General features: G+C 40.0%; 1 protein-coding gene across 7 annotated transcripts in view; it reads right to left on the reverse strand.

Moving 5' to 3' along the window:
- The window catches only part of NUBPL (NUBP iron-sulfur cluster assembly factor, mitochondrial), a 92250-nt gene extending 74234 nt beyond the window's left edge, over positions 1-18016 (reverse strand). The window contains exons 1-3 of one of the 7 annotated variants that reach the window (XM_080592766.1): positions 17308-18016; positions 16222-16369; positions 10552-10586 (exon numbers count right to left, since the gene is read on the reverse strand). In XM_080592766.1, coding sequence (XP_080448892.1) covers positions 10552-10586; positions 16222-16369; positions 17308-17391 — 267 coding nt within the window. In that variant the 5' untranslated portion in view covers positions 17392-18016. Of the gene's footprint in view, positions 1-10551; positions 10593-16221; positions 16370-16798; positions 17237-17307 lie in introns of those variants that run through there. The other 6 variants (XM_080592767.1, XM_080592770.1, XM_080592765.1 and 3 more) reach the window with 6 other exon arrangements.
- Between the last annotated feature and the right edge of the window lie 320 nt (positions 18017-18336).

Consider the following 18336-nt stretch of genomic DNA (forward strand, 5'->3'; position numbering starts at 1 on the left):
CATGTTTTACCAGAGGTCACAAAATCTAGATTCTCAAATCCTCACTTGCACACATTTTCTGACTTATCATGAAGACCACAGACCATATATTAAGGAACGCTATAAGCAACATTCTCTCTATTTAATGTACCTTTACAGAGGAATAGAAGGTTTTTAAGGGTATCAAAATTCATTGTAAAAAAAAAACTAACAATGTTCACAAATATATATTGAGATTGGAATACAGTTAGTGACTGTATAAGGAATGTGAAAACAGTAAAATATGTTTATCTTTAAGAAGCCATAGTAAACTTTGGCAGGTATCAAAATATCAAAATGCAAGTCTATGAAGGCAATTAAACAGGTATAACACTTGAATCAAATGCATTTACACGAAGGAATGCTAAAAATATGGGTTTATTTAACTACATATGGTACACTATGCAATAAACTTCAAATAAAAGTTATTTCAGCTATGCAGTCTAGACTTTCAAGATTCTTATCAATGTTTTTTTTAAAAAAGTACATGTACACATATTTGGTGAATATTAAAATATATTTCCTACAGATGGCAAGACAAGCTACCAATTACCAAGTAATAAAGAACAAGCTCTTAAGAACTGAACATCAAGCTTCTCAAATATAAAAAGTTAACTGTATTCAACATTTTGCATAATTGCAAGCAAGTATGTCTAAGGGCTCATTTGAAAGGTTAATAAGGCAATGGGAGCTTTTCCAACAATGCTGAGTCACGCTTTCACTATTAATGTTTCAAAGTGTGTGCTCCATTTTTTGAATAAAGATTTCATAATTCAGTATCACATTAAGCCATTTTGTTATCGTGACTTTGATGGGAAAGACGGAGAGAAACATAAAGGCTCAGTAGTAACTATTAAGCTTGTGGTTAGAAGAAGAGGAGCTTTAAGAGGCTTTTAATGCAGGTCCACAGCATCCTTACCCTTGAAGAGGATGTCTAAACAAGTATATTCCCCTGCATCAGTTTGTTCAGGTTGTTTTTTAAAGCAACAATACACCTGGATTAAAAAACTAGTTCAGGCCCCTACTACTAAATAGATCTAAATTTCAATTAACTATCTCATACAAGCAGACACTTGAGAAGCAAATCTGACCCTACTTACTACAAAAGAAATAATGTGATTTAGCAGGTGTTTTCTACTTATCTTTTATTTAAACAGTTGATAGTGAACCCTTAAGACACCCTTAACAGCTGATCAATTTAATGTGTCAGATTTACCTAATATAAGTCAAATGTATCTTCAGTTTTACAGCTGAGAAGTAAAAAATACTTTACTGTATATGATTTATAATGCATTTTAAAAAAAAAAAAAAGATTTCACCACAAAAAAACAACAATTTAATTCGGGTTTAGTTATTCAATATACTTTTTTATTAAACAGCAAAGCATACATAATTAAATGGATTATTTCATTTAGATTTTTAATGCTTCTTACTTTATAACATTCTGTGAAAGCTATTACAACAAAGTGCAGGAATTACTTTGACAAATTATTCTACCTCTTGCCTACTGTATGAAAGCTGCAATTTTAGAAAGATTGAAAAGACCCATTTTAGGTTAGATTTCAAAGACATCAAAAAGAATATTAGGGCTTCTTTGTTCTTGTACAAAACGCATATTTTAAAAGATTAGAAAGATTCATGACTCAGTCCCTTTATCTTTGTCAGCAGCTAATCGAACTCATCAAAACATCATCTAAAGGCTGTGCCACCTAATTACATCTCAAATTAAAGTAAATATTTGCAGAAAAATCTACATAATGTTTTAAACCTGACTGACATTCTTTCCTTCAACTTTTTGAGGGTTCCCCTCCAACCCTAACAAGGATCATCAATACCCACTGACTACCTGCAACAGCCTTACTCCGCACTACAATTCTGCCTTCAGCCTGAAGGGAATTAAGATTTAGGAAAAACTACATTAATTAGATTGACTTTGTGACCTCCTGTGCATAGGCAGACCTTCACCACCACCAGCTATTTATTCCTGGGAGTCTGCAAGACAGACAGCACGTCTGTCTATTAATGTATCAAATTTCCTGAAATTAAAAATAAATATACGCACACTGGAAAAAAAAATCCCTCAATTACCTAGGAGAACTTTGCAAATACAGCTACTATGCCAAATTACAAAGCTGACCTTGTTTCAACCTAACAAAGCAAACCTGACAGTTCTCAAAAAAAAAAAAGTCTAAACGCTTCCTCAAAAGCAGGCGAGACGCCTGTCTCCGAGATGCACTACTTTTGTTCTTGGATATAGTTCAACAAAACTGTCGTCTTCAAAGAAGAGGAATTCACGGATTCTCCAGTTTCTACAGCTCATGTTAATGCAGGCATGAGCGTTCCTGCAAGCAGGGTGCTTTCCACAGGCTGACAGAAGAAAGTTTTCCAGAAACTCTTGTTAAATCACTTGCAGATCATCACTAAAGATAGCCTATGGTAGGTTTTTCTTCACTGAGCAATCCCACATGTTACATAAGAAAAAGTTCACATCATCTAAAAGCAGCAGCTCTTAGAAGAAAGCACTGGCCTAATAAGCTAAGGTTTTGAGTTTTGTTTCCCTCAAACATCACTTCATCTGCAGCACGTAAGTATCCCTGGAATACCACTACCACCCCTATTTTCAACGTTTAATTATCTCGGAAAAGCATTAGGGCATCTACCTTCTAAGACAGGTCCAGATCATCTCTTTCAGCATTTACACAACGCTTTAAATTCCTCAAGGAACTTCGGTACACAGCTGGATGCTACCACATGAAACTGTCAGTTTAACTACCGATACAAGCTACTTCTCATGCTGACTGAAGTTAAATCTAAACGCATGACTTAAAGCATTCTGCAGGGAAAGGAGGCAGGTAGTACATCTTCACCATTTTCTTCTTACAGCTCTATTTTCTGCTTATAGAAGTATTTCTGTCCTGCTCCATTAACAAATAACATTCCCTCTCTCCAGCTGGCATAGCCATAACCAGTTGAGAACTGCTGTTCTCCGGTTCACCACCGCCCATTCCCTCCCACCTGCCCAGCTGTGGAGAAAGGCTGACTCAATCTTTAAGTTTACCACACTTCAGAAAATGCCTCCTAGAGACCTGTATTTTTTGTTACCTACCTGCACACTTAAAACAGTTTAAGCTCTGAAGATAAAACTGACAGCGTAACCATTCCCATATGTTTTAATCATGCACTTTAAGTCTCTGACATATGGCAAGCTACTTAGAAAAAAAATATACTGAACTAACACATGCAGAATTATAGAAACTCTTCATACTGAGTAACATACTTACAAATATTACATCAGCCAGTGAGAACACAACATTTAAAAAATATATATATTTTCTTGCCACATGCAAACACAGAACTAATCTCCTGCTATATTCAGCAAAAAGTATTTTTAAACACTGACAGATGTTCACATGCAGCTTGTTATCAGTACTTCTAAGGTTTTTTCCCTTTCTAGTTCAATGATCTCTAGCATAGGCTAACTACTGCTAGGATTTGTTCTTTCATGAAAGCTGGCACCAATATTTCAGGTCTCATCAGATCATGGGTCAGCTCAAGACAGCAAAAAAAGAAAGAGGGTAAAGGACTATGGTAAAGAACTATAACTCAACTTCATCATCTGCTTTTACATCACTGACTATGTCACCATATTTACTTCACATCTTCCCAGCTCATTTTCCCAATTGGACCTCCCTGAAGATTTCTGACAAATATTCAGCACAAGATCTATACAATCACTGCATTTCTTACCCCAGTTCAAATTTTCTGAAGTTTTTGTTCTAATTTAGAAACTTGTTTTATCTACACTAAGAAATGAAAACAAGGTTTTCAGTCATCAGGCACAGATTCTGTATTTATAAGAAAACTAACTACTCCATCAATAGATAAAGAAGATATACTTGCATATATCACTGAGAAATTAAAGTCTTACAGCTTCATAATGTGCAGCGCACAATTTACAGGCATATTTTACCTTTATTAAAAAGAGCCTTTCCTTTTGCTTCTTGTCCCCAGCAAGACTGCCAACATAATTAAAATTCAATTTAGCCTTTGCACTTGGACACTGCGAGTGATAGAGATTTGCAGTACTACTGTATCCTAAATAACCTGGTTTAAAGTTCTGGATGTTGTTGGGTTAAATCCTTTAGGGCCAGAAAAAAAGCAGTTGCTGAGGGCCATATTAGAACATAGTCCCTCTGTATAATGGCACAAGGTCTTTAAGAAGTAAATTTTGCCTCCTTTGCTTTTCTGTACACAGATACAAAATTACTCAACTGCTGTTATGTTTCTTCTCGTAGGCAGGTGACTTACTATACATGGTCCTTGTATAGATATAGGTACATATTGATGATAAACCGCTTTGTATCCCTCCTCCTATAAACTATTTTAGCTTACACTGAAGAGTCGCTTACTCTCATATTCTTCATTTATGTATGGGTTTTAGTCTGTTTTTTGAATCTTTCAGGTAATATGAACTATGAAATCAATTACATCTTCCAGTAACAGATTATCTTTTTAACCAAATGCAACCAGTTCCATTCATGCATCACAGATGAGCCCTCCACACCTAATTCTGTGTTCAGAGGAGAATCTAGTGATATGCATTGATTTCTTCAAAGTCACCAACTGCTTTATTGAGGAACAAGCCTGATAAAAGACTTCATGCCAATGAAGGGGAAAAAGAATATCAGCTTGCAAAGATCTGCTATAAATAGCTGTTAATCAATATAGCCTACATTACTGCTAAACATCCAGAGACTCTTAAACAGCGTTCATTTCACTTTTGCTCATCTGTTCTGAGATTTCTTTTCCATACTTGGTAAAGCACATGCATCCCCACTGGATTTGAGTGGATGATACTTTACTTTGAAGTAAACCCTGCAGACCACCAGAACTCCCTGGTGTTCAGCCTGGAAGGGATGGAGACACAGGTTAATGAGCTGCCGTTGTACTGCGTGGGAATGATTCTGTGCACCCGCAGCAGTCCCAACATTCAGCAACTACAGCCCATTTCAAACAACGCCAGCTTTGCTAAGCGATGGTGCCAGCTATTTTTAAAGCTGGTGTTCCTAATCCTCAACCAGTGACTCTCAATTTACCCTTCTAATGTGGTTATAGAATTAAAGCTAATCCCAAACTGCAAGCAGCAGCATATAGGACAAAAGGGAACTTAAAACCAGGATAGGCCCTGGATTCACCATTTGACATACTGACACATTGAATAGCCATCTTTTAATCCCTAATTCTCCAGCTCTTTCAGCTGAACACTACTTATGTGCCTAGCTGTAAATTGGATTAAAGCCAATAAAGCCCAACTACAATTTTGTCACTATCTGTCCCAGAAATGCAAACTTGCTTTAAATACCCATTCTTCTGCTGGTTTAAAAGCCCTTTTTCCTTCATATGAAGATCTTCTAACTTCCTGTCAGCTACAGAACTTCTCTGGCATTTTTTCCTACAACAGCTTGCAGTAGCTCCTAGTTGGATTTCTCAATCATCAGGTACCAGTAATTCAATTTTGTTTGGCCTTACACATCATATATCTGATCTGGGGGGGGAAAAAACTTCATAAAGCACCATTTTTAAAATCGTGGATAAAAATGCACATCAGTGTCCCAAACACTACCACATCCCTGACGATGTACCTCACTGCACTCACAGCATGCCAGGTGGTTATGGTAAACACACTCCACCTCGCACATCAGCCTCTCCAACTACTTTGTTAGACTTCCAGTGACTGAAGGCCCAGGATGAAGGTAATTAACTCTACGTAATACTTCAAAAGACTTTTTAGCCCCTCAAATTAAGCACAGTAATTTGATTAAAATGAAACATTTTAAGAAGTGCGTGTCTAAGACAACTTCTACTCATTTTTTAATTTGAAAACAGTCAGATTTCTCAAGTTTTATTCTCACATTTTCTCAGCTGATCCAGAAGCTGAGCTGTCATTACCAGTTAACCCCAATCAATTCTCACTGGCATCTCCACCTTTATCGGCACTTTTCAGCATTAAGAAATTAGCCTGAACACCTATCTGTAGCAATTAAAGCCTTCTGATTCACTAAGCACCAAAGGCTGCCTTAGAAGATGCCTAGAAATCAAACCCTAACAATTAGGAAGGGTGCATAGAAGGAAGACAAAACAGGTCGAAAGTTTTCTTTTCAGCTGCAATTATTCAGTGATGGAGCCCATTATTCTCTAAATCCTAGACTTGCTCCCCCTCCCCGCTTTTGAGCCATTTCGAAATCAATGTGCGTTGTTTGATTAATGTTTTGACATCATTTTATTATCCCGGTAGCAATTCCCACAAAGACCCTCCTCACAGGTACACGTTAGTTTGAAGCCCCTTGCCCCACTGCCATCGGCCCAGGCCGCCACCCTGCCCCACTCTCCCGCTGCCACCCCACCATGTTGCTCAGCAGCCAGGGGGATCCCGGGCCATCGCAGGCCTCTCCCTCAGGGCCACACGTAATGGCCTAATGGCCACATGTGGAAGAGGCCTGGGGGCATTCCGCATTTTGGTCCTAACCCTGTCCTGTAACCCATAACCCGGGGCTGGGCTACGAGGCATACAAGTGATGCTTGCCGCTCATCACCTGCCCTAACTGATCCGGGCAGAAGCCATTTGCTTACGCTTACCTCCTGATCTGTTCCGTGTGGTTTTACCGCTTGCTGCTCTGTCCTTCACAACATGAAAATCATTTCCCCCTATAGTGAAAAACATACATCATCTTGGAAAGAAAAAGAGAGTCAGAAGAAATCTGACAAGGGAGCTTGCCTCGCAGTAACAGCACAAGCATGCAGCCTCCCAACTGGATTTGTGCCATCCTTAGCCACGCACAGCTGGTGTTTGCTCACTAAAATACTCTGTTCATAAACAAGCAATCTCTATCCTATTATTGCTGGCATCTATTAATTCAACTTGTTTCTACTATAATAAATCGTCTCTGGCCAGGCAGCCTTCATAAATAGTCATTCTAGTCTGAATATGATTTCTCCTGGCACAAAACCCGAAAACTCTTCTCAAGTGCTCCTACGGGATCACAAATGACTGCTGGTACATCAAAAGAATGAAAAAAATCTGCCACCAAACTAAGCAAGCAATTAAAAATAGGACACAAGAGCAAAACCTAAGTTATTTCTTAACATAAAAAGAAAACTACGATTTATAGATCTTGGTACGGGCACAAGAGTTTACACAAATCTTAACCAATCCATCCACAACAGGTAACCCAGGGCACCGAAGTCTAACAAACCAGAAAGGGATGAGAGGCTGCCCTGTTCATCTTCCTGGCCTTGCATCAAAGAGGAAAAAAAAACATCCCCAACACATACTACTTTGACTTGGACACGGTATCTAGGTATCTAAATGAAATCCTGTCTCAGAGTTATTTACTCTGAAACCGTAAGGGTAAAAATGTGCCAAGCAGCCTGAGCACCAGCATGCAGGACTCCAACTCCTGAATTCCAATCCTGGCTCTGCCAACAAACACTGGGCCAATGACAACATCCAAGGCTCCGTCGACTCCTTAATACTTTTGACTGCCATTGTAATGGCTGAAAAAGCTTCCATGTTAAAAAAAAATCAGCTACTTATTTATAGAAACAGTGGTTCCCTTTTTTTTTTTTAAGGCTGTATAAAGCAGACTTTCAAGAGACGATGGAAGGAAGCTTTCTTTCATCAACAAGACAAGAAATTCCTTCATGCTTTGATTGTTAATCTGTTTCCAGCTTATGACACTATCAAACAACAATACGGTGTCAAAGCTGTTACTAAAAGCAGCAAGAATCTACTCTAATCCAATCTCCTCTGAAAGCATCTTCCACAGATCTCCCTCCCCAGAAACAGTTGTTCTCAGTAGTCTGTGACCTGTATAATCTTAGAAGAACGACACTTGAAAGATCAGAAGACAACATATTTTTAAAGTCATTTAGGTCCAATATACTACTTCCTTTTAAAATCTAGTTATAAACATAGAATTTGTAACAGAAAGAGACTATTTAATGAAGGAATCAAAGCACAAACCTTTATTGCCATAGTGACCTTCCTGCTCAAGTCCTTTCTTTTTTGCTTTAAACGATACATCACACTCAAGCATCAGTTTCTATAAATCTGTATTTTGCTTATAAGAGACATAAGCACTGTAATGAAGTTGCAGGAGGCTGCTGCTGAAGCCCTGATCTACTACCACACTCATTACCATCTCCTAAGAAACAGGTGAACTTAGGACAGTAATAAAGGGAAAGAAAACCACAGGAAGGCAATGCACAATCATTATTTATTAACAGTAAAATGAAGAGGCCACTGCTGCATATCTGAGGTCAAAGAAATTCACTATAAACTTCAGCAGGAGGCACCAGTGAACTCTGGAAAACAACCTCCTTACTTATTTCACTATAACAAAACTGAACATTGCTGGGATCCCTACAGCTGAGAGCAATGAACAATCCCAGTCTGGATCAAGGTCCCAGAGATACTCATTTCACAAGTTTAACTCACAAAACTACTGAATTGAAATCAATGGGAGCACACAAATGAAAACACCAGCAAATTCAAGCCCAAAGGTTGAACACAAACATGTGTACGCCATTATTTTATATAAAAAAAAAGATATCCGTGCATGAACAAACAAACAAGAATTGAGTTTCTTCACTTCAACCTACTTTCATGTTTTGCATCTCGTAACTACATCAATGAAGAACAAACGAAGAGCAGCACCTCGTTAGGTTGTGGCCATCAGTTCATGCAAGTCACAGCACTTTCATCTGCTTTTCACTGATTAACATCCACCAGACTCTGGCCTCCAATTTCACACCACCACACAATCTTAACATCAGAAGTGACTAGTGCTTTTTGTATTTACTTAATTTTCTTGGCTCAATTTCATTTATAATTATTTCTCAGTCCCTGATTTGCCAAATAACTCCAGTAACCACCTCTTCAATTATTTGGCTATGGTCTCTTATTTACATGCTTTACAGGTATTTTAGCCGGTACCAACAGTTATGTGCAATTAGTTGACGTGGTTTCCATGGAGCTACTCAGCGACCATGCCACAGCACAGAACTGCTCGCAGGATCACATTTATTTTGGAAAAGTATTACAGCAAATGCCATGCTTTGAAGTTAATTAGAAGGAACCATTCAAGCAGTTTTGCTTTTCAAGATGACAGATTTTTCTCCAAAATCAAATTACTCCAGCAGCCTATTTAAAACACAGAATTAAAAACTGTGAAATATCAGGATCAGTTGCCATTACAAACAGCACACATTTCATATAACAGCTTTAACACTTCTTATCAAGTATGATTGATTTTATGGAAATTTTTTAAAAACCTTTTACGAATTCCTACAAGAAGCGTGCAGAATGCATGCAAACTTCACTCCTACCTGTTTTATTTTACTCATCTTTTACAACACAAGAAGAAAAGGATGCTATATTTACCAAGTCAAAGTACTTGAGAATACCTTGTTTTATACCACCTTGTAAATGTTTTCTATGTTACACAACATCAACTATGAAGTACTTTCCAAGTGTCATTTGAGAATTCAACCAAATAACTCCCTATTAAAGTTGACCGTGACAGGATTCCAAAGCCATGCTTATTATGTATTCCTAGATAGTAATACCTCATCTGAATGAGATGTTTCCTCACTTACCTTCCTTGGCCCTTGCATAAGATTATCAATAAATCTGAACTTTCATCATACATTAAAAGCTTCACTGAAAACCTTTGTGGAATACTCTTCTAAAGGCTACACTTTTATTTTGTATTTACTAGCTATTTGGGGACTCACACTTTATGAGTACTAAACTTGTTTTATACTCCCTTCCATAGGAAATCAAGAAAAAACTTGCTTCTAAATTTACTTATATGGCAATGTACACAATGGAAGCACCAGGTGAATGTAATGAAGACCCCTTGTTTTTTTAAAATTAAATAGGTCCCACTGTTAATTAGACTGAAGATAAACATTTTGAGTTCTGCAATACCAAACTGAGCAATGATATTTTGTTACAGAACACATGGATTTCCAATCTTCAGGGAAGATATACAGCTCCTTCCCCCCCTTAGCCCTCGAAATATATTTTTATACATTAATTTCTCCTGGAAAAGTAAATCTGCACAGCTACAAATAATGCTTTGGATACCACCCAACAGTTACTCATATTTTTTCCAAGTCAGTGCTCTGAAGTGATAAAATTCAATTATTTATTATGCATCTCCAACCTGCACAAACACCCTCTAGTACGTCTACGCATCCTTGCAGAATTGCAGTTGAAATCAGAGAGACACAGTGGAAAGTGCACAGCCAAACCCAACCCAAAGAAGGATGAGAGCTGAGTCGTTCATCATGCTGATACAATATAAACAAGTTTACATAAACTCAGAAGTCCATAAAAACAAATAAAGAAATTAACTGCCAGAATGAATACTTGGATTTAATGTATGTGACTGCCCCCAGCAGTAACCATTTTATTTATGACTTACACATTTGTTTAACATTAAGGCAGATAATTAGATGTTCACCTACCGAATCATTTGCTGCTAGGGCAAGGGCTATATTTACTGCAAGAAAAAAAAAAGAAAAAAGATTAAGTGCAAGAGAATTTACTTTCTAAATATTGAGAATGTTATGGTTACTAACAAAAGAAAACAAAGATAAATCACATGTGCTTAATAATAATCACATTCATCATCTTGATTTTTAGCTTCTTGCACCTCTGCAGTATTACTAGTTTAAGTGGCAGCAACACTCACATTTCAATCCATGCTTGCTAGCAACCTCACACGAACCTGCAAAAACCTACAAACTCTTAAGTCTCTACAGGACACTGAGATTACATTATAATCTAAGCATTTTGCCAAAGGATAGCATTACGAAAAATCATTGTTGACTCTTGGAAACTACACAATACCATAAAAATAAAATGATTCTACCATAGCTAACCTCACCATGGTCTCTAGTTAACTTTTTTTTTTAAATACAGATTAGATAAGCATTGACCTAAACTATTAAACTACTGTGACCAGAAATATGCTCATATACCCTTTTTTCAATTTCTCATGATATATTAACATGGAAATTTTCTCGAAGAAGGTGCAATGTATGCTTTTTGCTCTATTTGTATGTCAGAAAATAAAGTCTCATCAACCCTGAAAGCACCTGTAGCAACTAAAGAAACAGTAACAGGATGAAGCAATTAACAAATCCAACAGCTTGTTTACAGCTCTGTTCAAAGCATTTCTATCAATACTTAACTCCTGTAACTAGAAAGCACATGGAAGAAATAGCACCTTTTAACGGTTCACCAGCTTCAACTACCTTGGAAGATCTCCTAGAAACTTCAGTATAACCAAATAGTATGCATTACTACTCCAAACAGTAACACGTTTAAGAAAAATTCTCTCAGGTAAAATTTTTTGCCTTCTTTACACGTTTCTGTATCTCAGAGGACAGAGCATTTTAAGAAAGATAAGCTGCAGCCAGCCTCTTCTACTGGAAGAGTATGAGGGTACTGAGAACAAACTGCCGAGACATTCCAAGCTTAAAGAATGTAGTATGGAAAGCGGTGAATTCCTTTAGGCAAAAATAGTGAGGAGGTTAACAAGGAAGATTATACAGCTCTCCGTAAGGCACACACATGCTCTGTTTACTCCTAAACTGATAAAGCAATATGGATTTTATTCTTCAGTTTGCTATTTAAGTAGATGCTTGATTAACTATCCCCTGAACCAAGCAGAGAGAATTAATCTTCTGAAACTTGGAGACTGATCTACAAATCACAGCTAAGACGACAAACACGCAAACTAACGATTAAATAAATAACTGAACTGCAACTCATGTTTGAAGAGGCACAAAGGAAGAAGCAAGTTACTCCACATTCTGTCTTTATATGTCTATGGCTTTTGTTGTTGTTTAACCAGCAGGCAGCTAAGCACTACACAGACACAAACTGAGGGGAATGGGGGACAGAAACAGGGGAAAAAGGTAAAACTCCTGGGATGAGATAAAGACTGTTTAATAGGACAAAATAGGAAGGGAAAATAAATAATAGTAATAATAGAAATATATAAGCAAAAGAAGCGATGCACAGTGCAGTTGCTCACCACCTGCCAAATGATGTCTAGCCAGACCCCAAGAAGCTGCAGTCCCCCCAGCCAACTCCCCCAGTTTTATTGCTCATCACGAGGCCATAAGGTATGTGACATCCCTGCGGCCAGCCTGGGTCAGCTGTGCTGGCTCTGTCCCCTCCCGGCTCCTGGTGCACCCCCAGCCTCTGCGCTGGCAGGGCGGTACCGGTGAGAAGCTGGCAAGTCCTTGGCTGTGTGTGAGCACTGCTCTGCAACAACTAAACCATCGTGTGTCATCAGAATTATTTTTCTCCTAAATCCACAACACGGCACCATACCAGCCAGTATGAAAAAAAATTATCTCAGCCAAAACCAGGACAGCTTTATATGTCTACCTTCTTCCCATACAACTACCATGTGCAAAAAATAAAGTATGATCCACAACGCTTCTTCAATAAAGGATATTTGACTACTAAAGGAAAAGAAGGAAGACAGTGAAAATAATATAGTGGGAAAGTCTGAGTTTATTAGATGGATATCTGGCTGGACACAACCTACTCTTTTGAATCCCAGCTGATTATTGCATTTGGTTGTCTTTGTATTACCATCAGTTCCAAGAGGGTTTTAGAGATGCAGCATAAGACCCTAACCCAACCCTAAACATTCACATGGGCCCCCACAATTAAGTCCCAATGTAATCAGGACTGCAAGACAGTAGAGCATATACATTCAAGAAGTCCAGTACTTCCTCCCACCACCCCAAAACTTCATAGCACAATGCAAACAGTCTCTGCCCATCCTAAACAAGCCAACAAGTATCAAGACACATAAGGAGATTCTGAGTTAGCCTTCTTGATGTCAGTGCAAGTCTAGGATGGTTTATTAGTTTGGACTTCTTAACTTCCAAACCCCAACTGGCCATAGGAATAACAGTTGAATTCACTGAATATTGAGCTAATACCACCAATAAAAGTGCTTGGCTGAAGATCAGACATACAGAGCCATCTGAGAGCATCTGCATTTGTGGCACAGTTAAGATACATCATCAATAACAGATAACTGAGATTAACTCTTTCTGAAAGTTAACTTCGAAATACTTAGGTCTCCCTAGTCACCAGAACATCTTAACTTGTAACGAAGGTCCACTACCAGAAAACATGATGTTGGTCCTGCAAGAGAGAACAAATATTATCAACTCCCTTGTGAAAGCCCAGATTTGTGTCCACATTGCTCAGATAAACAGATGGGGATTTTGACCTCTACCCTGAAAGGGTGAGTTTCAACAACAGTATATCCTGCCTGCAGAATAAAAATATGCAAGAGGAAAAAAGAAATTACTAGGACACATTTAGCCATGTGTTGGCTTCATCAGTTCTCCTGAACAATATTGAAAAAACTCATCCCATTAGCCTTTGCTAGAAATGTCTCCAAGTTCAAAATAAAGTATCAGTAGTTGTTAATCCTGCTGTTCAAAGAAATAAAAACTGTAAAAATTAATTTTCCACGTTTTTTATCATATATTTTTATTATTATTTATTCCACCCATTATTTCCCCCCCCCCTTCCACAGTTGAAAACACGAGTTTCAGTGTAAATAAGAAGCTTCTATTCTTTCAAGCTCACACTTTGAACTCTTCCCATGCCAAGATGAATTTTCTACAATGCTCTCAACTTAGAGTAATGCAAAAAGAAGGGGCAGAAAAGAAGAGGAAAAAGAAATTGGAAGCTTCAGCTGGATTGAGGAAATCTAGCAGAACACTGGTAAAAGAGGGGAACTTGACAGGAAGTATAAATAGAGGAAAGAGACACGAATCAAACAAAAAACCTCTTACTAGACAAAGATTACCAAAACAACCAAAAGCATCTAAACACAGACTGAAAAACACTTTTTCCTATTAAAAAATGTATTCTTTTAGTCAGAGACTCCATTCATTTCAAAAGCGCAAGAAGCAACAAAGAATGTAATATAAAAGCTATATGTGACAGGCAAAAAGAATTACTCAACAGAAACACAATGATCGGTTGAAGAATGGCCCTGACAAACTTGACCCTCGTACACATCCGCTCATCTTGACAGGGAGATCTGGAACAACTGAAATACAAGCCCACTGGGGGAAAGGAACATGAACAGCCTTGACAGTGTTTCAGAGGAATGCAGATAAGACTGACGATACTTTATGTGGTGCTTTAGGAGTTCAGAGGCATATACCACCTCTAATTACCACCCTCCTTCCTTTTTCAACTCTTGCTCTCAAACTGTGTCAGCGGACTTGTCACCAAGCGCGTTCCCCACAAGCTTCTATTCCTTTTTTCCATACATGTTACTTGATCTTCAATTGCTCATCTGAACCATTAAACGTTTTCTTATTTTAATACAGACGAGTCTAGATTCCTCTTTCTTCTCAGTACTATAAATAAATGCATTAATTAACAATAGGTTGTTCCATACACTAACGTTTGAATAATCATTTACATTTCAGCTCTCTTATTTAACGTCTGTTGAATCCTACTTCATTTTTAAACAAATGGGTAAGAACTCCCAGCTCTTTAAAGGTTCTTAATATGTGTTGTACCTTACGTACAAATTAAATACAGATTATAAACGTAGGTACAAACTACATACAGAAACCAGTTAGTGGAACTTAAATCAGCACATTTGTTTGTAGAAGTGAGGGGGATAAAGTATTGTTCAGATTATGTTCAGTTTGTCAATCTGTTGATATACGAATAGCTATTCAGTATTTTCATTAACCTGAAACTACCCACCAACAAATTATAACCATCAACCTTACATCATTAAGTAACAGAAGCGTCAACTGTTTTGAATGTCTTCATACAGGAATGTATACATTATATGCATACAGACACATGTATCCTAGGTATAGGATATTATATACGTGTGTCCTATGTATAGGAAAAAATGCATTCAATACTTTTATTTCCCTTAAGTACAGTTGCTTTTACTATGGGTAACGTGTTTGTACGTTCTAGAATTTATTAGCCAGCCAGCCCTATTCAAGCAGGGCTGAAATACAAACTACAAAATGAGAAATTAAAAATTACATCAGTGTGTTATTCACACCAAATGGAGATGAACAGAAGACTGTGCAAGTAGACAACACGCAACTAAAGGATGACTCTCCTTTCCCAATCTGAGTAAATTTGTTTTTAAACAAGTTTATAGAACTTTAGAGATCTTTTATGTTTACCTTCAGTGTCATCTTTGTTGTATTTCAGGCAAGTATATACAGTACTAGTAACCCATGTACCATCTTGTTCTATGACTTAGGAACCTACAATTAGAAAAACTTGAATTCAAAGCCTAAGAGCACGGATGAGGAAAGTCAGGCGTTCAAGGTGACAAAACAGGCTCTTATCACTTTGCATGGTTTATCACTACTGTTTCACCTTTCGTTATGAAAGGTCTTTATATGTAGTTGAGAAGATTAGACAGTGATCTGATGTTGAAACCTTCTAAATACTAGCATATTGGTATCCCCGAACGTCTATGGCAACACAGTGGAGCACTGTGCAGATACACCTAACCTGCTAGTGAAGGAAGAACAGTACCACTACACCAGCGTGTAACCCCCTCCACCTCAGCTTACTCTTATCTCAAAAAAGCAGGCTGTCCCAGGACAGCACTGCACTGTTACAAGTATGTTATTTCAATGCTGCCTGCTCAATTGGCACCTACTTGGTGCAAACGCTTCCTAAATTGAAGGCCTCTGTACCCGTATGGATTTTCAGTGGCTGCAATGAGGCTTCACAGAGGTTGAGGGCTGTTAGTGGGACTTAATTAGAAGATTACACAACTGCCCAAATACTTCTTGCCAAGTGTTATACAGCACACAAGTAAAAAATTTGGGAAAAAAAAGAAAAACAAACTATGCTTTTTGCAACAAAAAGCTTAAATGTTACTTACATAATACCAGGTGGGGGTAGGGGGGAAGAGGGAGAGTATCAAAGCACATTTCTTTGAGGTCTTGAAATAAAACTTTGTAATCTGTCAGGTTTTATTGCTGCCAGCTGAATGCAATTCAAAAAACACATTAGCATATAAATATTTATACATCTATTACCAAACAATAAAAACACAACAGACTGCACAAAAAGAAGAAAAACCTTACCTGCTGCTGTTGATTTCCCAACTCCCCCTTTGCCAGAAGCCACAACCAGCACCTGCTTAACTCCTTCTATGGGCTTTTGTTTTGGCAGCCCTCGTGACAGGATCCGGGCACGTTTGTCTTGTAGCACCTCATCCCTGGAGCTTGAGGACTAATAAAAAAGAAAACAAGGACACACATATGCACCGAAGTGCTGCAGTTGTGGTACCAAACCTGCAGTTTTTGCAGAGAAAGTTAGCAAGCATGAACCAACCTGTGCTCCCAGATAATTTCATTACTGGTACAAAAAAACACTTTTTGCGCACAGACTCTCCCTAAAGGGGCCTGGTTCACAGCCAGGCTGGCTTGAAAGCTCCTGGCCTATTTAAAAATGACCCCAGAGGGCATTTTGTTTAGAAACTGTTAAATGTGATTGAACTTAAACCTTAAAAAGAAAAAAAAAAATCAGGGCTTGCAGTAAACTAAACTAAAACCCTGTTCAGGTTTTGAAAACCAGCTTCAGATTATTTGATTTTCGAGGTCCTCAGGGCAATCAGCCTTTCCCTGAGTATCCCTGCAGCCAAAACCGCGCCCCACACACCTGCTTGGACGAGCTGTTACTCCACCAGGAGCAGCACACCCGGCGGCCAGAGGCCACCTGCGTTTTCCTCACCGGGTCACGAAAACGAGAGCCGCCGTGCCGGGACCCAGCGGCCTTTCACCTGGCAGCGCCGCGGGCACAGCGAGCGGAGCTGGCAGCGCAGAAGGCGAGCTGCCGGCAGCACAGGAGCCCGCCAGCACCCGCCGCTTCCCGCAGCTGGGGCTGTGCCGGCGGCTCCGCACCACCCCTCGTGCTGCCCGGCGCTCCGATTTAGGGGCACCGCCCCCTATTCCCCCCTCGCTCCGGGAGCCCCCACACGCCGCGGCAGCCCCCAGCTTGCGCCGGCCGGGGCTCCGCAGCAGCGCCCGGCGGGTCTCACCCAGCTCCGCTCCCCTCGGCGTGCCGGGCAGCGCGGCGGGGCGCCCCCAGCCCCGAGCCCCGAGCCCCGGAGGCGGGCGGGCCCGCTCCCCAAGCTGAGCCGCTGGGCGGGGAGCTCCCGCTTCACTCACCGCGGAGCCGGAGGACGAAGCGGCGCGAGCCCCGCGGCAGGGGACGCGGGCAGCGCGCAGCACCCGGCACCAGGCGGCGGCCATGGGGCTGCTGCCGCCTCCCCGCCGGGCGCGCTGAGATGGCGCCGTCGCGCCGCGCCTCGGCCCGCCCCCAGCGGCCGGCAGGGCCCGGCATGGCCGCCTCCCCCCCGAGGCCTCCTCTCGGCCCTCCCGGGAAGGGAGGAGACCCCTCAGGGGGTCCCGGCTGGTCCCCGCTGCCAGCCCGCCGTGGTTACAAACGGCACGGAAGGGAACATCGCCTCAGCCTGGTTGGGCCGAGCCGGGGTGCCCCGGCGGGCTGCTGCGGCCCGCCTCGCAGGGGTTGGGGTTTGGGGGGATTTGATTTGTTTTTCCTTTTTACACTTAACGGCGTTCCTTCAGTTTGTCAGTAGTTTTTCCAAGTCCGATCTTCATCTCCAAAGTGGCTGGCCAAGATCTTGGTCCCTCCATGGTTTCCGTCATCATCAAATACAATAACTATGTTCCAGCTAAGCATTTGTGTCATTAGTTAAAAGAACAAATAGACGTTCAGCCAGGACCAGTACCACTTACTTGTCTTAGTAATATTAATTCAGAAGCACTGCTAATTGTTCTCCTTAGGGTTTTGGTCTTCCAACCAGCATACACCTATCCTACAGCTTTCACCAAAACCACATTTCTGTTCCTTGCATCACAGGAGTTTTGTTTAAAGCTTTAAGATGAGCAGCAGCAACTGCTTCTCTCCCGTCTACAAGGCTCATAACCATATTGTAGAAGGAAATGCGATGGGTTTGATGCAATTTGTTCTCAACGATTCCATGAATTGTCCTTATTCATCTAGGTGGTAGTATTGAAATAATTCAGACCTCGGCAGTTTCAGGCCATTAGTTCTCAAAGGTAAAATACAGTGTGGTGTCCTTTGTTGGTATCTGTTGTAATATGTAACGGATCAGGGGATCTTACATCAGGTTAAAATGTTATTACAATAAACACCGCCTCCCTTTCACACTG

Source organism: Anser brachyrhynchus (assembly GCF_964034855.1).
Source record: "Anser brachyrhynchus genome assembly, chromosome: 5".
In the NCBI taxonomy this organism is placed as follows: domain Eukaryota; kingdom Metazoa; phylum Chordata; class Aves; order Anseriformes; family Anatidae; genus Anser; species Anser brachyrhynchus.